Genomic DNA, 22,713 nt, shown 5'->3' with positions numbered 1-22,713 from the left:
TATGTCATTCTCTTAATTACTTCAAGTATCTGTTTAAGTATCACCCTATCAGTGAAGCCTTTCCTGACTGCCTTCTATAACATTACAAGTGTCCCCTCTCCTCATATCTTTTCCATATTATCCTTACTCTGTGTGTGTGTGTGTGTGTGTGTGTTTCTTCAAGCAGTCACCTGTCTTATATTTACTACATTTTGTTTATCAGCTCTCCCTTCCCAATGGAATGCAAGCTCCACGAGACCAGGGACTACATATGTTTTCTCCTGCTGTATCCCCAGTGCCCAGAATAATGGTAGACATACCAACTCTCAGGTCATCTGTGTGCTACATTTTCGAAACTTTACATAGACTTAAAGAGAACTCACCAGGTACCAGGCACTGTTCTGAGCACTTAAAAACTATTACCTTATTTAATCATCCTAACAACCCCATCATTCTCCATTTTACAAACGAGAAACTGACGCACTGAGAGGTTAAGTAACCTACCCACGGTCATACAGCCAGTGACAGATCCAGGCAGTCAGGTCCCAGAGTCTGCATACCTAGCTCTTCGGCACTGATGTCTTCCAAAAAAAATACACGGAAAACATTTGATAAACACCTCCGGAATGGGATGCAAATTCTTCATTTAAAAGCTTTTAAGGTGGTCTGCGTTTTAAACTTCATGGGTTAAATCGGCTTCTTGAACAAAGCTCTTGGTATATTCAAGAACGCAGGGTTTCAACTACGAGCTGTAAAGCTACCAGGGAAAATCACTACTATAGAAAGTAACCAACATGTTTTTCCTGCACGAACAAGAGTTCGCAACCCATCCTTTTTACTTGTGTATCCTTAACTCCTACCCTAGTGTCCGGTACAGAGCAGCCCGACAAGCTGTAGAAGAAGCGACACAGTAACCGATAAGTAAAGCCTCTTGCTGCACAGTGGAGCGACCCCGCAAGTGCCCTTGCGATGCTGAATTCGTGATACAGTTAAAATTAAACACTCAGGTTTCACCGACACAGTGGGGGGGGGGGGGGGGGAGGTCCAGGAGCTTTCCGGGCCGCTCTGGCTTCGAAAGGCACCACTCGCAGAGGGCTCTGCCTGAAACTCAGGTGCAGGGAGCAGCCGCCACTGCGTCACCCCTTGTTCACGAGACCACACCCCCAGCGGCCAAAGCCTGTGCGCTACGTGGAGGCTGACCTTGCCCTGGCCGGCCGCTTTCGGTCCTCCGCGATCCCACGCTCCCTTGCGCCAAGGACGCGTCCCGCGGCTCCGCAGAGCCCTTCTATGCCACCGCGGCTCCTCTCTATGATCCATTGCCGCGTTTAGAGTGGGTGTCATGGCGGTCGGCGTCGAGTTGGCAGGAGTTGCCTTCGGAACTGGGGAAAGTCACTAAAGCAGAGGAAGAAGTGGCCCAACCCGGACGGTGGGAAGTCGTAGGAATGAGCAGAGGCCTCGCGGGGTTGACTGTGGCACTGGAGGCGGGCCCCTGGTAACGTCCCAGGCCAGGCCTCTGCGTTTCTAGGCAGAGTCGGGCCGTTGGTGGGAGCCCCCGAAGCCGGCGCTGCTTAGGAACCCCTCATTGTGTTGTCGAATCTTGAGTGTTTTGATATGGACTAGCCTCGCGAAGGCGGTGGTTCGAGGACATTTGGCGGGGTCGTCCGACGACGCTGGACGCTTTGCTCGGAGCGGACCGGGTCGTTCTCTAACCTGCAGCGATGTCGTCCTGGCTTGGGGGCCTCGGCTCCGGCTTGGGCCAGTCTCTGGGTCAAGTCGGAGGCAGCCTGGCTTCCCTCACTGGCCAGATTTCAAACTTTACGAAGGATATGCTGATGGAGGGCACGGAGGAAGTGGAAGGTAACAGCTGGAGCGATGGGAGGGAGGGTTTTCCTGGGACCGTGGGAGCTCCCGTTTGGTTCCCACTTCCATCCGTCAGGGGTGTCACTCCCTTTTTTCTTTACCCTTTTGCCTCTTCTTAACCGATTTTCTCTGATGAAAGACCACTGGGGTCTGGAGAAGCGTTCTGGTTGAATACTCTGTATACCTCAGAATGAAACTGTTCCTGCATCGACTAGTTTATTTTTGTTTGGTTCTTCCACGCCCACCGCTTACTTTGCCTTTAACTTGGGGGCGGATCTGATCTTGATCCTTTTCCTTTGTATTGACTCGGTTAAAAAAGTATCTGTGCCTCCCACATAGTCACTGTATTCCTTCGATTTTTAACAGTTGAAGCAACTCATTAGAATATTCACAGAGTCTTAAGCCCTTTCTGACTTGAACGTGTTGTTAAAACGTTCCAGCTGAAATGTATTTCTGTGCCTACTTACCATTCCACCCATATTTCGACAGTAAAATAAGGAAGATAGCCCATTTGGGTATCCTTAGCAACTTTCGCTCATTTTTGAAGCCCTTATTTTGCTTTACTAATGAAGAGTGACCCAGAGTTACGTGGTGATCGATAGTTATGTTAACTAATATTTTGATTTCTTGATATTCTTTCCGAAAGTAGTATTTAGATCTAAAGAGTACTTTAATTTCAGTGTAGGTCTGCCTCCAGGGAGAGGATGGGCTGGTTTTTTTTTTTTGGATGAGAGCGCTTCCTTGGATAATTTTATTCCTTATAAATTAATAAACTAGCATTCTGGTTTAACTTTTTATCCTGATTTATTTAATCGAGCCTTTGTGTTTATGGGGTTGAAATAAACCCAATTTTGATAAATTGATAAAGAGAAAGTTTGATAAAAAGAAAGTATATTTAGATCTGCCTTTGTACAAGGGAGAAACTTTGGAGAGCTGCAGAAATCATTTTACTGCTTGGAGTACACTTTGGGTGGGAGGTACATTAGGTGGGACCGGTTGGGGATGAAAGGGAAAGGAAAGGGTCATGTGACTTTGAAATTTAGAACAGAAAAGGGCTGGATAACAAGGGAAACGACTAGTCTCTCATTGTATCCTAGTTAGGGGAAAACAGTTGGCTATTGCTAGAAAATAGCATCCCCTCTGACATGACTGTCCTGTAGGCTTAAGGCAGAATTCATTTTGTTCTTCCAGATGTGGTTCTGTATTCTCAATTTTAATGGTTTCATCATCTGCCCAATCTCCTACACACGAAGTCTTTGTCACTTTTATTTTGCCTTTCTTTTCCATCTCCTCTTTCTCGGTCATCAAATCTTGTTCATCCTGTGCCAGAATTGTTTCTTACATTTGTCCTTTCCTTAATTCTCCCTTTTTCTCTATTTCAGTAGCGCTTTTCTCTCCTGTGTACTTTGTCCTTCGCATCCCGTCACCCGTTTCTCCCTCCTCCACTCCCATTTTCTGCGTGTTGCCGGTTTTCTAAAACATTAAGTGCTTTAAAATCTTTTAGCTCTGTTCCTTACAGGATAAAATCCAAACCTCTTAGTTTTGGGACACTGGAAACTTAGCCTCGCTATGCTCAACGTCCCTTTTCTAGTCCTAGCTGTTACGTCCTCTTCTCTTCACATTGCTGTACGTGTGCACGCTTACATACACATGCGCGGTTTGCTTGCTTGCACCCAGAGCGTTTGCCACATGGAACTTTGTGAAGTACCTGCACAGCTCCAAGCCTCTGCCTGGAAAGCCCTTCCTTTTCTACTTCCTCCTCTACCCTCCTTTGGCTGGAAAACACTTTTTTCCAGTATGACTCTGCTCATGTGCCCGGTACTTGGTGAAACCATTTTCAGTCCATGGCAGGTAGGCGGAGTTGATTGCATGCCATCTGTGTTTCAACATAACTTTGTGGATCTCTCTTGGAGAGCACTTACCACTTTGGGTTATGATTTACCTCTTTCCTTGATGCCCAGGGTATGGATTATGTTTTATTTGTCCTTATAGTACTAGTATTTGACTCCTTCCTTGGTACATAGTAGATGCTTAGTAAAAAAAAATTGCCGAGTGATTACAAATCTGCTAAGTTGCTTAATGCTTCTCTTATTTTCCCTTTCTATTAAAATAGGACTTGCTTGAACCTAATTTACTGATTTTGTAAATCATTTAAGAACAGGGCCAGTTCACGTATTCATTTAACAAGTAATTATCTACCTTGTGCCAGCAGTGAACAAGATAACAGTTCGACAATAGCACTGTTGGTACAGCTTGAAAATCCTCCATATTTACAATATCAGAAAGTTGCTATTGTACCAAAAACTGTACTGATTTATTGAGGCTTACGAGTTGGGCTTTTAAATTAGACATGGATAAATTCCATTTTCATGCATTTCAAATTGTGGGATCTTTAGCAAATTATTAAATACCGTAAAACCTTGGATTGCGAGTAACTTGTTCTGAGTGTTCGCAAGACGAGCAAACATTTGTAATAAATTTTAACTTGATAAAAAAGCAATGTCCTGCACCACGAGTAGTACGTGACGCTGGATGTCACATGATCACAACTGAGCCAGTGGTTCTTGAAGTTCACTGACATACAAGTGCTTTGGATTACAGGCATGTTTCTGGAATGAATTATGCTTGCAAACCAAGGTTTTACTTACTTAATCTCTGTAGGCAGAGTTTCCTTATCTGCTAAATAGATATAATCATACCTACTATGAGGTTAGGAGGATTAAGTGAAATGAGTGTAAAATGCCTAGCAGATGGTAAGCATTAATAAACAGTAACTGTTATTTTTGTTTTCCCTCAGCAAGGAAGAATTTTTTGATCTGCACAACGTCTCCCCTTTATTCTTAAAAAGGCCATGATTTTTTTTTTTTGTGGGTGGAAGGGGAGGAGGGCTGCATAAACCTTTTTTTATCCGTCTTTGAAACAATTGCTGCTTCTAACAATGACCCTCCTAAACAGACTAGATTATAATTTGTTCTCTTCTGAGTAGCAATTAGACAGTCCTGTCAGAGTTTCAAGCAAGATGTATAAACAACCACAGAAGCAACCGCACCTGGTGATTTTCAAAACAAGAAAAGTGGGTTTGTCATTATTTATTGGATGTCACTTGTATTTTCTTTTTATTTAAACTGTAAATCAGAGAAGTTATTTCTATAGTATTGAAGTGCTGTGGCTGATGAAAAACCTTACTGCCTAGGAAAAACTCTTAACTGTGTGGATGGTGAATTTTTGGGAGCATCAACAGTGCCATTTTGATACTGCTGGCCTCTGACTCCCTTTAAAGAAAATTTTTTTTTTCTTCATTAAAACTTTTTTTTTAAGTAAACTCTATGCCCAGTGTGGGGCTTGAACTCCGCGACCCCAAGATCAAGAGTTGCATGCTCTACCGACTGAGCCAGCCAGGCTCCATCTCTGACTCTCCTTTTAAACGAAAATGTACAAAAGCAGACTGAGCTCCTTTGCATTTTAAATAAATTGTGCCCGTTTTAGTTGAAATGAGTGTTGTTTTAGTGCATTTTTATTCTTCATTTATAGGTCATTATTGTTTTTACAGTGTTGGGAGCAGAAGTTGGAAATAAGGCCTAAACCCTAGTTGTGTAAGTTTCATCTAAAATTATACTAAGCCAACAGAGAGAGATTGAATTTGTCAAACTCAATTATCCATATAAAATTTTAATGAATACCTCCAAGGGGGAAATGTAGGTGTTCTACCTAGGTGCAGACAATAGGCGAAAAGAGTAACTTACATGACAATAAAGAACATTTGTGACCATAGGAAGTTGTGGTAAAAATCAAGTGATATTTGTCTTCTGAATTTGATCCCAGATCATACCATTCTGATGAAAGCTCAGGAAGTCTCTGTACTTTAAAATGCCTGTTTATTCACATGGTGTTGATCATATATTCAGTGTATGCTGTTTCTTTCGTAGCAGAATTACCTAATGCTAGGAGAAAGGAAATTGAAGCCATTCATGCAATCTTAAGATCAGAGGTAAGGAAAATTAAAGACTATTATTGAACTTAGATTTTTCTTTTTTGAAGGCATGACAGTGACTCATACTGTATTTCAGTTCTTTTCACTGCACTGCTTACCACTTTTATCTCTTCCCCTTTATCTCAGGTGTTTTTCAGTGTTATCTTCTTTTAGATGAAGCATATATGTTGCTGCACTTTGCTATTTTATATTCCTGTCTCTGCTTCTCTATGCTGGATGTAGGAAAGCAGCCACGTGTAGACATCATGGTGGCAACAATTGATCAAGGAGTTACCATGTTCTCACAGTGTGCTCAGTTACAGTAGTGCATTTGTTCAAGTATCATGTGAAGAATGCAATTCTGTTCGTTCTAGACTTCTCTTATTTGCTAACATTAAAAGAAGTGTGATATCTGTATACAAAGAAGTTACGGGTATAGGTATACCAAATTAATCTCACCATTTCTTTTCCTGTTGTTAGTGCCTCGTGGTGACTACCTCTGGACATTATACTTAATGCGGATGAGGACAACTTGGGAAGGGTTCAAAGGAAGGCCATAAAGAAAGTGAAATGATTTAAAATGGGATCTATTGTAAAGTACTAACGACACTCAGTTAGCCTTTGGATAAGAATGGTGAGGGGTGAGGGTGTTAAGCACATTTTCCTCTTTGCTGAGTCCATAAACAGAGAAAATTGAATTTAAAATATCAGAAAATATTTACTAACAAGCACTAGTAAATTCTGGCCCAGGATACCGAGGCGAGACTGTGGAATTTGGAGGTAGCGGGATGTCTCAAGAGGGACTATCGTGGTATTCTGTCTCAATAGAATATGGCAGTTTGGTGACACCTGAATCCTTAGCTATAATTGCCTAATAAGTAGATGCTTCGGTGACAGACGAACTTAATAGCTTCTTTCTTTGTACAGCCAAGATAGGAAAGTGTTACTGTAATCCCTGAAGAACTCCTTACGAAGGCACTCATTAGTACTGGCCCACCCAGAAAAATTAAATGGTAGAGTTGTGTTAGTGGCATTAATTTAGGTAAATTCACCCATGTACATTTGGGGGAAAAAGTAAATAGAGTTAACCTGCTTAGTGAATGTCTGCTCTTTATTCAGCTTGAGATCAGAGAGAGAAAGATCTTGTGTCCCTCTGTCGATCTAAGTTCTAATCTCTCATAGGGTTATCGCTGGACTATGGCAAGCATGATTCTAACATTTAGAAATATTTTTGAACAGGGAGGGGAACAAAACATAAGAGACTCTTAAATATGGAGATCAAACAGAGGGTTATTGAAGGGGGTGTTGGAGAGGGGAATGGGCTAAATGGCTAAGGGGCATTAAGGAATCTACTCCTGAAATCATTGTTGCACCATATGCTAACTAATTTGGATGTAAATTAAAAAAATAAAAAAAATATTTTTTATATAACGCATCCCCAGATGAAAGCCACCTTCCTCATTTGCTGCTTATTCACAGTAGCATGAGCTGCTCAAATACTAGAGGAAAAGAGACTGTTGGAATTCCCAAGGGCTTTGTTTTCTGAGGTGATTTTGATCCTTGCCATGTGTCAGCACAAAAGAGCTTCATACTCTAATCCCTTACTTGATTGCGCAATAAGAGATTAAGGTGGAACTATGATTGAAGCCAGCAAGAAACTAAAAATACAAAATTCTATTTAGAAAGTTTTAGTATAGACAGAGGGTGTTGTGTTTTCCAGAGGAAATTAGATTTGCTTACAGACATTAATACTTGAAGTGGACTGAATTAGTTAGATTTCTTCAATATAATTCTCTGAGCCAAGAAAAATAGGCATCACGATTCCCATCTGGATCCAGTGAACTCTTTATTTTTTATATTAAATCATTTCGTGAGTAATAGGAATAAGGTGATAATGAAAAACTTTATTACAAAAATTAAAAAAAAATTTTTTATGTTTATTTTTGAGAGAGAGAGAGAGACAGAGTGTGAACAGGGAGTGGCAGAAAAGGAGGGGCACAGAATCTGAAGCAGGCTCCAGGGTCCACGCTGTCAGCACAGAGCCCGACATGGGGCTTGAACCCACGAACTGTGAGATCATGACCTGAACTTAACTGACTGAGCCACCCAGGCGCCCCAATTAGAAATTTTTTATTTTTATTTTTATTTTTTTAATGTTTGTTTATGTTTGAGACAATGCGAGAGACAGAGTGCAAGCAGTGGAGGGGCAGACAGAGGGAGACACAGAATCTGAAGCGGGCTCCAGGCTCTGAGCTGTCAGCACAGAGCCCGACACGGGGCTCGAACTCAGGAACCATGAGATCACGACCTAAGCCGAAGTCGGACGCTTAACCGACTGAGCTGCTCAGGAGTCCCCCTGATTAGAAATTTTAATAAGAATATAGCAAATCGATATTTTCCATATGTTTCTGGTTTTGAAAATATATACTCAAAATAGGCAGTGTTTTTTGAATGTAGTCGACTGCTTATTAACTCTTGTGCATGAACTGAAATGCATCTTATTTGTAAATACTGGTTCCAGATTTCAGTTGTATCTCTAATAGAGTTTAGTTGATCATGATTTCTGGTTCTTCTTGACTTGTGTCATTAAAACCAGTTTTTTGTTTTTTGTTTTTAATTTTATTTTAAAGAGAGCAAGAACCCGAGTGGGGGAGAGGGATAAAGGGGGGGGGGGAGGGAGAGAGAGAGAGGAGAGAGATCGAGAATCTCAAGCAGGTTCCATGCTCGGTACAAAGTCCAACATGGGGCTCTCGATCCCACGACCCTGGGATTGTAACTTGAGCCAAAATCAAGAGCCGGATGCTCAACGGCGCCACCCAGGTGCCCCCAAAACCAATATTTTTGACAACTTTGATGGCTCATGATTTTGTTGAAGAGACGATAGCTACCATCTTTGCTCCATAATTACAAAGCCAATTTATAAATACTAATTAGATTTATAAATACCAATTAGAATGATCAGGCTACTGAATTTTTTCCATTTTTATGTCTTTTTCTTCCCAGTCACCTTTGTATACACACTTGCCTGCAGCATTTATCAGTGTATGAACTATATCAAGTAAACTTCAGTGTACAAATATCATGTATAATGAAAGAATTTTGTCACAAAATATTGGGAGATAAAATCTTTTCCTATTGAATGACTAACTTGATGAGAACACCATGTTTCTTTTTTGTTCTTAGAAATATATTGTTCACTCATCAGTTCTGGAGTTTGAGAAAATTGTTCTAGGATATTGTTATTTGAAGACTTGGTTGGGATTTTGCCTCTACAACCTGTTCACAACCATTAGACTCTGGAGAGCTATTTTCTGTCTCTTCACATTTATCTTCTGTGTTGTCTTAATAATTGTGAAACGTTTTCCTCTGTCAGTTTTCTTCTCTTTGTTGAAATGAAAATTCTGAATTTGCAGCTATGTTCAATGAAAGCAAAACACAACAGAATAAAAGAGACACCACAAAGTTGGTGTCTCTAGCTTTTTCTTTTTAAAAGATGATGTAATGCTTTGGACACTGCAGTCAGAAAACTGGTTATTTCACTAATCACTGGGTGATTCTGTCAGTCTTCTCTTTTCCTATTACATAAGACTTTTTTAACCTAGTTGAGAATAATTGATGAATAATGATAAAGAAAATTTTTAGGATGATAAAAAAATCAAAATGTTTCAAGTACAGAAAAAACAAGGTCATTATAATCTCATGAATGTTGTTAGATTTTTAAAGGGCCCGCTATCCCCTTATGATATTGACAAGAGAGAATGAGATTTAGTTATAGATTTTATTTTTAAGTAAACTCTGTACCCAGTGTGGGACTCGAACCCACAACCTCATGATCGATAGTTGCACACTCCACCAACTGAGCCAGCCAGGTGCCCCAAGTTTTGTTTTATTTAAAAAATAAGTGGGGCGCCTGGGTGACTCAATGATGTCATGGTGCACAAGATCAAGCCCCATATTTGGCTCTGTGCTGACATTGCGAGCCTGCTTTGGGATTCCGTCTCTCTTGCTGCTCCTCCCCAGCTCGCTCTCTGTCTCTCTCTCAAAATAAATAGATAAACTTAAGAAAAAAATAAGTAAATTTTCTCTCTTTGTTGGAGGACATCTAAGAAAAAGTAAAAGTCATAAATATCTGTCCTTACACATAGTTAGGACTGCTCAACAAAGAAACTCACTGAGTAAAGTTGGTTCCGACCTTGATGGTGTAACAAGGGTTGATCAGGATGGAATAATTTAAGGATATGAGAATGTCGTAGATTTCAAGGGCAGAAATCATAGCCAGACTTTAGAAAGGGGCTGCAAACAGAACTGCAGACCACCAGGGATTTGTCTCTTATTTTTACTCCTCTTTGTTCTTCTTTGCATGTGTTTATTCTTCATCCTTTCAGACCAGCCCTCTTGGTTCCATATTCCATATTCTAGAAAATACGGCCACTGACGAGTGATATGTTACAGATCAGCTGCATGAAGAGGATCTGTCCTTCATGTACTCTGTCCGTCTTTGTGACTCTCATATGGACAGGGAGATGAGGGCAGAAACACAACTATTGGCCACATTGGAAGCTTTCAAGTTCTCATTCTCACCAGAGTTCAACAAATAGCCTGAATTATTTTTATCTGAAAAATCCTGGAGTGGACTGTTATGAATAGATTTTGACTTCAGTATATTGTGTTGCTTTAACTACGCATGGTGTTTTCATGTTAAAAGATTACAGAAAGTCACACGAAAGCAGCCAATAGAATAGAAGGTAATTAGTTGTGTGACTTTGGGGCCTGTGTCTTAAATTTCTTCAAGATAACCAAGATTTGTATTAGATTTCTAGAGACAGACTCTCAAACTAGGGTTTGTGTGTGTTGTAATTTTTCCGTTGATTTACTCCTTTGATTTTCTCTGCGAATTCATCCAATCTCCCTGGATCATAATTTTCACATCTGTTGATGTAAGAAATTCCTAGACTCTAAGAAAACAGGTGACCTTCTCAAAGTGAAAAAGTCTTCACCTTCTATCACGAGCTTTTTTTTTCCCTACCACATCATTCACCTTTTTCTCCGTTATCATTGTTAACCTGTGTTTGTAGGTATTAGTAGAATTCTTAGAAAGTTATCTGTGATAATTTGTAAATTCTTTTGCAAAAAGTTTTAGTGTCCATTTATCTTGCTCCATTATGTGCTTATTCATTCAAATTCAAGGAATGATAATACATAATGGCAATTTAATATTTGAGTACCCAAAATTTAATTAATTTTTTAAACATGTTTTCCAAAATCTTAAAAGACTATAATGTCTGGATTCATTTAATTAGACTATTTCATGTACTTTTAACTAACTTTTTTTTTTTTTAAGTTTATTTATTTATTTTGAGGGAGACAGAAATAGCACATGCAGTGGAGGGGCACAGAGAACGAGAGAGAGAATCTCAAGCAGGCTCTGCACTGTCAGCACAGGGCCTAATGTGGGGCTGGAACCTGTGAGATCATGACCTGAGTCGAAACCAAGAGTCAGACGCTTAACTGACAGAGCCACCCAGCTGTCCCAGCTTCTAACTAGTTTTTGAACTGAGTTTCAGTATGCTTTTCAAATTGTTTTTTTCAGAAGTGCCTCAGGAACCTGGGGGACAGGCAGACAAGTAATAAGGTTTTTTGGCCTCCTGCCTTTACTTCAGCAACAAGTCTTTTTTGAAATGATTTCTATTAAAAAGTTCTATTTGGGGAGAAACCAGAAGTTGAGGCATGTAATCCAGTTTATTCGTTAACTTGACATATATTGTGTACTATAGGCTAGACCCTGGATATGCAGAGATGGGGGAAGCATTGATCATTGGCTTTTTATTAGCAGAAAATCAAATAAGCAGCATTTTTTTTTTTTTTTTTTTTACTTTGGTTCAGAATTTTGCATAATCTCTATTAACATGGCTATTGCACTTGTAGCTTTAACTGAAAGTGTACTTTAAAAGCCAGAATTCTGGGGGCACCTGGGTGGCTCAGTCAGTTAAGTGGCTGGCTCTGAATTTCGGCTCAGGTCAGGATCTCACAGTTTATGTGTTCGAGCCTTGTGTCAGCACGGAGCCTGTTTGGGATTCTCTCTCTCTCTCTGCCCCTCCCCTGCTCATGCTTACTCGTGCTCGCTCTCTCTCTCTCTCTCTCTCTCTCTCTCTCTCTCTTTCAAAATAAGTAAACTTTAAAAAAATTAAAAAGCCCAGAATTCTGAGAACTTTTATATTTCATATCATTTTCTGTGTGAAGCAATATATTTTTCATGATGCCATACACATAACTGTTACTAACATGTTTTACTTTAGTCTTTTTGTTGAAAATACTTTTTTCTTTGCTTCTAGAATGAGAGACTCAAAAAACTTTGTACTGATCTAGAAGAGAAACATGAAGCATCAGAACTTCAAATAAAGCAGCAATCTACAATTTACCGAAATCAGCTACAGCAGAAGGAGGTAAAATTTATTACAATTACTTCATATTTATTTCACTCTAATGTATTTAGGAGGTTTTTTGAGAGTTATAAATCAAGCTATATACAGATCGAAAAACATTGAAACGGTGATGAAGTTAATAATCCCCAACTCAGTTTGATACCAGTAATTTAACAGGAACTCTAAGCTTTTCTGTTATATTTATATTTTATAAGCTAGCCTTTAATTTCTACTTTCCCAAAGAGGAAAACTCTTTCAATAAAATATCTTTAGGCATCTGTTGCTTATAATTTCTGATTTTATGAAACCTAATTTCTCATCTGTTTACTTTAAGTTGTCAATCAGTGTGATAATTGCTAATGACATTTTTTAAAAATGATTTTGACTGCTAGTGTTAATATATATTGAATTGGCATTTGCTTGATTTTCCATGGGAAAATAGAATATTAAGTATATTAAGTTGACTTACATTGTTCTATAAATATTTTTTCCCTTTAGTTTGTTAGAAATGTTTATTTTGGAATTGGCTTATCTTTTCTTCGCAGTGCTGGTAATAGATATTCTGTAATTTAACCAGTGTTATCATGAATCCTTAAAATATAGATGATGTTTCCATATTTCATTCTGTTGAATTTTCTTCAGTGTTTAGTATGTAAATGGAATTCAGTAAATGCTCCTATTGAATTGAACTGTTTCTTGTTTTATCCAGATCATTTGGGCTCTCTTCAGTCTGTTGAGTAAATGTTCATTTCTACCATAATTTCATTGTATGAGTTTTTAAAATTTAAATACATTGTTTTTTAGTTCTTTTAGTGACATACTAAGATGAAAAATGAAAGTAAGTCACATTAAAGATAATTATAAACATTTAAAGAAGAGGTTAAATTTCCAATCTGTTGGGAATTGATTTCATAAAATACAATAAAATTACTTCAAAAATAAAATGAATATAAAAAGGCAGAGTTAACAGGTTCGAGTTAGAGCTCAAGGCCCACTTATTAAAAAGATTTAACAGATTATAAAATTACTCTGTCAAATTGCTTTAAAAGACTTTAGGCCTTACTCTTTCTATTCCTGTACCTGTCATGGACTGGTAGTAAACATTCATGCCTGTAGTCCACAGACCACACTTTGAGCAGCAGTGACTTCTAAGTATTACAGTAGAGCAGTGGTTCCCACCCAGGGGTTTACAGCTGAATCATCCATGACACCTTAAAAAAATACACGTTTATGCCCTCCAGGAGATTCTGATTTTAGTGTCCTGGGAAGGGGCCCTGGTATTGGCATTTTTCAAAAACTTTATAGGTGATTCTGATACTCACATCCTAATTGAAAACACTGCTGTGGAAAATTCAGCATTTAATTTTCTACTTAACTGAATATTAGAGGGCAAATTAGGCATTTAAGTTTAGAAATGCCTCTTTGTTATTAGAGCTTGCATTTTTTTTTTAATTTTTTTTTTCAACGTTTATTTATTTTGGGGACAGAGAGAGACAGAGCTTGAACGGGCGAGGGGCAGAGAGAGAGGGAGACACAGAATCGGAAACAGGCTCCAGGCTCTGAGCCATCAGCCCAGAGCCCGACGCGGGGCTCGAACTCACGGACCGCGAGATCGTGACCTGGCTGAAGTCGGATGCTTAACCGACTGCGCCACCCAGGCGCCCAGAGCTTGCATTTTTTAACTCTACAACTTAATATGTGTCCGTTTTATAGGCAGAACTTGCTTTGTGTTAAAGCTATGCTTGAAAAAATTAATGAATTTCCATACTTTTTACCAGAATGAAAGATAATATGTGACTATACTTAAGATCTGCTGGTTTCTGCCGTCATTGTGATGTTCATAATCCCTAAAGATGCAATTCATGTCATGACATTTATGGAAAAATGAATGAAATATGTGCACTGCTATAAATTTCTATTAGAGAAGAGGCTCTCATGAGAAACGTGTTTGTTAATATATTTGACGTCATTGTGTTTGGGTTTTGTTTGTCTAATTGCTTGGCTTTACGTGCATAGAAATATTGTTGGCTGACTCCCAATATCAGATTCTCCTCTGTCGTGGCGGGGTGTCTTCTGGAGTAGGTATTTTATAGAAAGCTTATCTCAATTCTCCCTATCTTACTCACTTTTATATTTTGAGTAATCTCTCACCCGAAATGGATCTGGCATTATGGTATGTCCTGTAATTTCTTTTGGACAGTGAGGTGGTATTGCCAACCCTCAGTCAAAACTCCTCTGTAGGTTTCAGTATTTTTGTACTATTCTTTCCCTGAGTAAAGTCAAATTTTCACCGGCTCCTTTTTGCCAAGGCTAAAGCAAAGGTCTCTTTCAATGTATGATGTTTTCCTAAGACTCACGGGCTAATAACCACAGGCTCACTGTGCTATCTAAGATTAGATTAATAAAGCATTCTTCCAGCTGTTGTACAGACCAGTAGAAAGTTACCTCTGATTCATGGTGCATTTTAAGTTTAAATTCAGCCATGATCAGTTATATAAGACTGTTCCAAAGATGCTCTAAGGAAACTTCTGATACTTAGGCTGATGCAGCTTTCATTTTCTCTTCACTTAGAGTTTGATAATACAAATAGAACCCTCAGAAATTGCCTGTACTACCTGATACATCGACAATAGTAAACCCGTGTTTAATTGAGAATTTAATTGCTTCAGTTAACATATGAGATTCTGATCTTCGCACTATTTGAAATATTATCTGTGCTTTAACTGGTAATCATGTTGGGTTTTTTTTCATGTTTGGTTTTTAAATCAAAATGTGTGGTTAGGCTATTATAAAATACTAGGATTCAGTTGGTAGAGTTACCATCATTGGATAGTTTTAAATCATTATAACTTTTAATGTTATGAATCTGTAAAAAGATCAATGTGGTTATTTTAAAGTACGTTCTCTAAAACGCAGATTATAAATGTATAGGTGGAAATCAGCCATCTTAAAGCAAGACAGATCGCACTACAGGATCAGGTGCTGAAGCTTCAGTCAGCTGCCCAGTCAGTAAATTCAGGAGCTGGCCGAGTACCAGCAGCGCCTGCATCGTCTTCATTTGGTTATGGCATCAGTCGTCATGCTGCTGCTTTCCATGATGACGACATGGACTTTGGTGACATAATTTCATCACAACAAGAAATAAACAGATTGTCAAATGAAGTTTCAAGACTTGAGTCTGAAGTTGGCCACTGGAGGCATATTGCTCAGGTTGGTAAAATTGCCGTGAGTTTTTGAACATTCTTAGTAAAAAGAGTGGTTCTGAATGTAGAACTTTTGGTATCAGAAAGAACCCCAGACTAGGAAATTGAAAACCTGTATTCTAATCCTGCCAGTGATTTTCTGAGTGATTTTGATCAGATCATCTTTCTTTCTCATCTTAGTTTTTTCCTCCCTCTATAAAATATTTGGAAGAAATTCTCAAAAAAGTTTAGAGCAACAGAACTATGTTTTAGAATAAAATAAAGGCACGTCGGGGTGGCTCAGTTGGTTGAGCGTCTGGCTCTTGATTTCAGCTCAGGTCATGATCCAAGGGTAGTAAGATCAAGCTCTGCATCGGGCTCCTTGCTGGGCGTGTAGCCTGCTTAGGATTCTCTCTTGTTCTGTCTGTCTCTTTATCTCTGTCTCTCCTTCCCTCCCTCCCCCCTCCCTCTCTCCTTCCCCCACTCTCTCTGTCCCTCTCTCCCCCTCTGCTTCTCTCCCTGCTTGCACGCACCTCTCTCCATAATTAAAAAAAATTTTTTTTCTTTTAAATAAAAAGTTACAAGTCCAGGACTTAAAAGAGATAAAAATGGAGTTGCTATGGTTGAACTAGCCATCTTTTCCCCGGGAGTCCCTGAGGCTTCTTTGACGGCAATGCCAGGGCTCCGAGATACCAGATTGAAACTACTTGCAGAGATGTTCTCTGAAGTTCCTTTATCGTTAGTTACGTGTAAGATGAAAATTTGATCATTGGTATCATAAAATACATTAAACTATTTTGTATTATTTTTTGTGCAGTAGAAATTAAATCTTTGCTATTTGGACAGTAAACTTTCTTTTAAGGAACACTTTCCATCTTATATATCAAATTTTATATACTATTGATATTGTCAATAGACGTGAGACCCGAAGTAAACTCGAACATTGCACGTTTGGATTTAATTTCCTCAATGTAGAGAAAAAGTATAAAAGTAAAGAAATTGTTTCTTTTTGTGAGTGTGATCTAGTTATATAAAGGAGAAACCCTACCAATTATTTTTTTGCTTCTCAAGTTGCTAGACATTTCCCATACCCAAAATACATCTTAGGATGATCAGCTTGTCCATTTTATCTTTAAAAATGTAGTAGCTCTTAAGCTACTATAACACTGTAGATTCCCTGTCCTACCTTCAGAGATTAGGATTTTGTAGCTTATTTTAGGGCCTTGGAAATTGCATTCAAACTGTAAATACCCCAGGTGATTCTGATACGTATTTTAAGAAACATAAGATTTCACAGGGAAGAGGTGTTTTTTGAGTATGTATATATAAGCATATCTTGAATGTTTACTATATTACCTATAGTAGGATATCATGGTGGAAAAGGCATAATTGGGATCTTTCACAGGACTTAATTTTTCAGCAAGGCATAGTAAAACTTGTGTTATATTTTACAAGATGTTTGTATATATGCTATCCTAATATATATTAATCTTAGTAACTGTGTGAGGTATTTATTACCTCTGTTTTACAGGTAAACAAAGTAAACGTTTAATACACATATTGTCACAGTGAGTAAGTTGTGACTCAACCAGACATCTTTTGACTCTGAATCCTGGAGTTTCTGGTATACTTTGTTCCTTTTTTTTATCCAGAGAGCAGCTTTTTGTTCCTAACACACTGTATAGTAAATGTTAAAAAGATAAATGAACAACATTCAGCTTTGAATGAGAAGAGAAAAATCCAAAAGTTCTTTTAATTGTTAAACTAAAGGTTGTTCTGTATTGGGGTAGAGATCCAGGTAAAATCATTTTAGAAAGATTTTTGCTGGGTTATGATTAGAATTAATGTTGGATAACTTTCCATTTTGAAACATTTTCTTCTAGGAAGCTGTTTGATTATCAAATTTACATTTTGTTAAGCTGAGTAAAATATTCTCTGGTGTTTTCCTTCTTAACAGTTATTTTGTAAAAGTGTCTCCCTAATTAGTTAACAGACTCTTGAAAATTATCTTTTATTTGTTGTGTATTACAATTGGACTGGGTTCTTCAAAAGTGCTTGGCATTCTTTAATCAGAATTTGGGAAATGCTCCCTTTTTTGAAAGATGTCGTTTAATAAAATTAAGTTGTGACTTTCTCTTTTACAAGAAAATCAATACAATTACTTTCTAATTCTGTTTTTCTGATCTAGACTTCTAAACCACAAGGATCAAATAGCTCTGATCAAAGTGAAATCTGCAAACTGCAAAGTATCATTAAGGTAAGACAGGTTGTTGGAACAATGGCTATTATACATCTAAAATTGGCTTATTAAAAATATATGTCTAAATTAATGGAAGGCTCAGTTATAAAGCTAATTATATAGAGTATGATTGTTTCTTTTCCATTTTGTATCTTCGTTCTTTATGACAGTAAGGTGTATAAAAATGTCTCTTCAAAATTGTTTGGTTTTGAACATTTATTTTTTTAAGTATATTTCATTAGTCTGTACTAGTTACTATATCTTGTAAAATGGTCTTTATTAAAACAATTCCAAGGTTGCTGAAGTTTTCAGGGTTTAAAGGATATTGACAAAATAAAATGCTAATACTATTCACTGTAACTAATTATTTTCCTTTAATGGTGGAATTTTGCTAGTTTGTGTCCATTATTATTTCATTCAAGAAAAATTTTAGTTACATAAAATTATCATATGGCACTGAATTGTTTTTAGTGTATAAATTAATGTCAGATATAGAATTTTTTAGTTTTTGGTTTTATTATTATTGTAATACGTAACATGGGTGGGTTCCCAAGTCAGACCTGTGTTTGAATCCTGCCTCTACTATTTGCCAGCTGTTCTACTTTGGACAAGTTACTTAATCTTCCCAAGCTTCCATTTTATCCTTAGTACAGCAGATTTCATAATACCTTCCCTGTAGGATTGTGTTAAAGTTTAAACGTAAAGCTCCTTGCCAAGCGCTGGCACTGAAGTAAGCGCACAGGATTAAGGAACAACCTTACTTGTCTTCTCAGGAAGTAGAAGCTAATTTATAGATTAGGATTCTTGGGTCACAAGCAATAGAAGTCATTACTGGCAAAGTAAAGCAAAAGAGGATTTACTGGAAGGACCCAGGTTAGTCTGTCCACAGGATTGAAAGAAGTATTGAGCGTTTTGGTCTTAGGATGGACAGGATTGGGAATAGCATCGGGGATGGACAGGATTGGGAATAGCATTGGGGATCTAGAGAGTGGGACACAGTGGACCAACTTTTCTGGGTGTAGCTCTCACAGTGCTTCTGGTCCAAATAATTTCCCTCTTTGAAGGACTCTGCTCAAGATCTGGATTCCTAGGAGAGAGACTGGTGGTCTCAACTTGGGTAGCAACGTGCCTTGGTTAACAGTTTGGGAGTCCCATCAAGACTGGTGGAAGGAAGGGCTGAGCAAGAGATGGGAGTAATAGGACACCAGCTACAGACTGAAGGTTGGCACTGGCATCGATGGGATATGTCACTAGCAAGAGAAGCTCATGGTCACAGATATGAAGAAAAAAAGATATTCAAATTGTTCTTAAGACCCAAGAAAGGCAAGGGTAGAGTCAGAATTGTCCAGATTTGGAGGCTGTGTTTAAATTCTCTTCAACCATAGCGTGTTCAGAGAATTATTCTTTTTTTTTATTTTTTAAAAAAAAAATTTTTTTTTTTCAACGTTTATTTATTTTTGGGACAGAGAGAGACAGAGCATGAGCGGGGGAGGGGCAGAGAGAGAGGGAGACACAGAATCGGAAACAGGCTCCAGGCTCTGAGCCATCAGCCCAGAGCCCGACGCGGGGCTCGAACTCACGGACCGCGAGATCGTGACCTGGCTGAAGTCGGACGCTTAACCGACTGCGCCACCCAGGCGCCCCCAGAGAATTATTCTTAATACACACTTCTGCACAATGAGATAGCTTAGGTGTATCATTGATTATAAATGGGGTTAACCTTGTTTTTATTTTTTAAGGAACTTAAACAGAACCGAAGTCAGGAAATTGATGACCATCAACATGAAATGTCAGTGTTACAGAATGCACATCAACAGAAATTGACAGAAATAAGTCGTCGGCATCGAGAAGAATTAAGTGACTATGAAGAACGAATTGAAGAACTGGAAAAGCTGTTACAACAAGGTTGTTAGTTTTTATTAACTTAATGTATTAGATGATATAATTAAAAGACCAGCCTAGTGATGTGTGATCAAGACACTGATGTAAACTTGGACTAAGTTCTAAAGAATGAGTGAATGACTAGTTCTGTTCACCTGCCGGAAATTTGCAGTGGCATTGCTATTATCAGGATTATGTGGAAATTGGGCCACCTGCATGGCTCAGTCGGTTAAGTGTCCGACTTCAGCTCAGGTCATGATCTGATCTCAGATTCATGAGTTCAAGCCCTGTGTCGGGCTCTGTGCTGACAGCTCAGAGCATGAGCCTGCTTCAGATTTCGTGTGTGTGTGTCTCCTCTGCCCCTCCCCTGTTTGCACTCTGTGTCTCTCAAAAATAAATAAACATTTAAAAAAATTTTAAAAAGGAAAGATTATGCAGAAATGGAAAGGTCCATTTGCCTTTGTGACAGATAGTTAACAATACATAGATTTCTTTGTATTGTTTGGTGGTGGTACTTTGGTAATAAATGATTAGAAGTATTTTCACTTTCTGGGGCACCTGGGTGGCTCAGTTGGTTGAGCATCCGATTTCGGCTCAGGTCATGATCTTGCAGTTCGTGGGTTCAGGCCCTGAGCTGACAGCTCAGAGCCTGGGGCCTGTTTCGGATTCTGTGTCTTCCTCTCTCTCTGTCCTTTCCCTGCTGACACTGTCTCTGTCTCTCAAAAAATTAATAAATGTTAAAAAAAACCTTAAAAACCAATAGAACTATTTTCACTCTCTTTTATTTATTTATTTTTTTTTTAATTTTTTTTTTCAACGTTTATTTATTTTTGGGACAGAGAGAGACAGAGCATGAGCGGGGGAGGGGCAGAGAGAGAGGGAGACACAGAATCGGAAACAGGCTCCAGGCTCTGAGCCATCAGCACAGAGCCTGACGCGGGGCTCGAACTCACGGACCGCGAGATCGTGACCTGGCTGAAGTCGGACGCTCAACCGACTGCGCCACCCAGGCGCCCCTTCACTCTCTTTTAAATTCATATACATAGGCTTTTTAGTAGTTCATTCAAATAATATTTTTCCTCGACTGTTTATTTTCAAAAAGCTTTATTATGAGGGCAGCTGGCTGTCTCAGTCAGTGGAGCATGTGACTCTTGATCTCAGGGTCATGAGTTTGAGTCCCATGTTGGGAGTAGAGATTACAGGGGAAAAAAATCTAAAATAAAGATGCTTTATTATGGTAATTTTTAAAAAAAGTTTATTCATTTTGAGAGGGGGGGAGGGGCAGAGAGGGAGACAGAGAATCCCAAGCAGCCTCCACACTGTCAGCACAGAGCCCAACACAGGGCTTGATCCCACAAACTGTGAGATCACGAACTGAGCCAAAAGCAAGTCGGATGCTCAACTGACTGAGCCACCCAGGCGTCCCTATTATAATTTTTTAAGACTTTGTTTTTATAACAAAATTGAGAAGGAAGTACAGAGATTTCCCACATACCCCTGCCCCCAAACGCATGCCATCCCTACTATCACCATCACTTAGCAGAATGGCACATTTGCCACCAAAGATGAACCTACATTGACACATCACGATCCCTCAAAGTGCATAGTTTACCTTAGGGTTGACTCTTGGTATTGTACATTCTATGGGTTTGGACAAACTTATGCACATATTCATCATAATATACAGAGTAGTTTCAGTGCTCTAAAACCCTTTCTACTCTGCCTACTCACCCCCCACTTGCCCTCCCCACCAATCTTTTTATTGTCTCTATAGTTTTGCCTTTTCTAGAATGTCACATAGTTGAAATCATACAGTACGTAACCTTTTGAGATTGATTTCTTTCACTTAGTAATGTGCATTTAAAGTTCCTCCATGTGGGGGCGCCTTGGTGGCTCAGTCGGTTGGGCGTCCGACTTCGGCTCAGGTCACGATCTCACGGTCCGTGAGTTCGAGCCCCACTTCAGGCTCTGGGCTGATGGCTCAGAGCCTGGAGCCTGCTTCCGATTCTGTGTCTCCCTCTCTCTCTGCCCCTCCCCCGTTCATGCTCTGTCTCTGTCTCAAAAATAAATAAATGTTAAAAAAAAAAATTAAAAAAAAAAATAAAGTTCCTCCATGTTTTTTCATGGCTTGATCCCTCACTTCTTTTTAATGCTGAATAGTATCACATTGCCTGGATGTACCACAATTTATCCATTCACCTCCTGAAGGACCTCTTTGCTTCCAGGTTTTTGTAGTTATGCATAAAGCTGTTATAAACATCATTGTTCAGGTGTTCACGTGGGTAAGAGTTTTCAGTTCCTTTGAGTAAATACCAGGGAGTGCAGTTGCTAACCATATGGTAAGGGTATGTTTCATTCTGTTAGAAACTGCCAAACTGTCCTCCAAAGTGGCCCTACTGTTTTGCATTCCCACCAAGAGTGAACGAGAGCTCTTTTCCACATGCTCATCAGCATCTGGTGTTGTCCATGTTCTGAACTTCGGCCGTTCTAATGGGAGTGTAATGGTATCTCGTTGTCTTAACTTCCAAAGATTTTCAGGTCCTCACGTCTGTTCAATCTCGTAGCTGTATATAGCAAGCTACTAATCTCTTGGTAGCTGACGTTTGCTGTCCTTGATTTTCTGTTCATGTTCTAGGTGGCTCAGGAATTGCAGTCACTGATCACTTGAAAATCCATGAGATGCAAAAAACTATTCAGGATCTACAAACTGAGAAAGTAGCGTCTACAAAAAAAATTGGAGAACTTGAGGATAAAATAAAGGACATAAATACAAAATTATCTTCTGCAGAAACTGACAGAGATGTTTTGAAGAAGGAACAAGAACGCCTGCACATTGAAAACAGACAGATAACGGAAGAGTGTGAAAACTTGAAACAGGAATGTAGTAAATTGCAGCCTGATGCCGTGAGGCAGGGCGATGCTGTGACAGGAAGAGAAGGAATCCTGTCGCAGGGTGAATCGGTGCAAGAGGAAGTGCTCAAACTGCAGCGGGCACTGTCTGGTATAAAATGTTTGGAACTTGTTGATGATGGGTGTTTCATTGCGTACCAGTTGTTTTAGAGGCACACTGAGTACTGTATGGGAATGGAGGAGTCATGGAAACGACTGTGTAGAATTTGAATCGAATTGTTGGTTTCGCTTCAGTGCCATAATTAACGCACAACAAATAGGAATTTTCTA

The 22,713-nt window shown here is 39.0% G+C and overlaps 1 protein-coding gene across 5 annotated transcripts in view; it reads left to right on the top strand.

The window, feature by feature from the left end:
* The first annotated feature begins 390 nt into the window (after positions 1–390).
* The window catches only part of TRIP11 (thyroid hormone receptor interactor 11), a 63,927-nt gene continuing 41,604 nt past the window's right edge, over positions 391–22,713 (top strand). For 3 of the 5 annotated variants that reach the window (XM_043556859.1, XM_043556861.1, XM_043556863.1), the window contains exons 1-7: positions 391–1,836; positions 5,766–5,827; positions 12,142–12,252; positions 15,163–15,441; positions 17,602–17,670; positions 19,392–19,557; positions 22,169–22,534. In XM_043556859.1, coding sequence (XP_043412794.1) covers positions 1,698–1,836; positions 5,766–5,827; positions 12,142–12,252; positions 15,163–15,441; positions 17,602–17,670; positions 19,392–19,557; positions 22,169–22,534 — 1,192 coding nt within the window. In that variant the 5' untranslated portion in view covers positions 391–1,697. The remainder of the gene's footprint in view (positions 1,837–5,765; positions 5,828–12,141; positions 12,253–15,162; positions 15,442–17,601; positions 17,671–19,391; positions 19,558–22,168; positions 22,535–22,713) is intronic. The other 2 variants (XM_043556860.1, XM_043556862.1) reach the window with 2 other exon arrangements.

This window comes from Prionailurus bengalensis, chromosome B3 (assembly GCF_016509475.1).
Source record: "Prionailurus bengalensis isolate Pbe53 chromosome B3, Fcat_Pben_1.1_paternal_pri, whole genome shotgun sequence".
Classification (NCBI taxonomy): Eukaryota; Metazoa; Chordata; class Mammalia; order Carnivora; family Felidae; genus Prionailurus; species Prionailurus bengalensis.
Note: the sequence above shows the minus strand (reverse complement) of the source record. Positions and strands in the feature narration are given on the sequence as shown.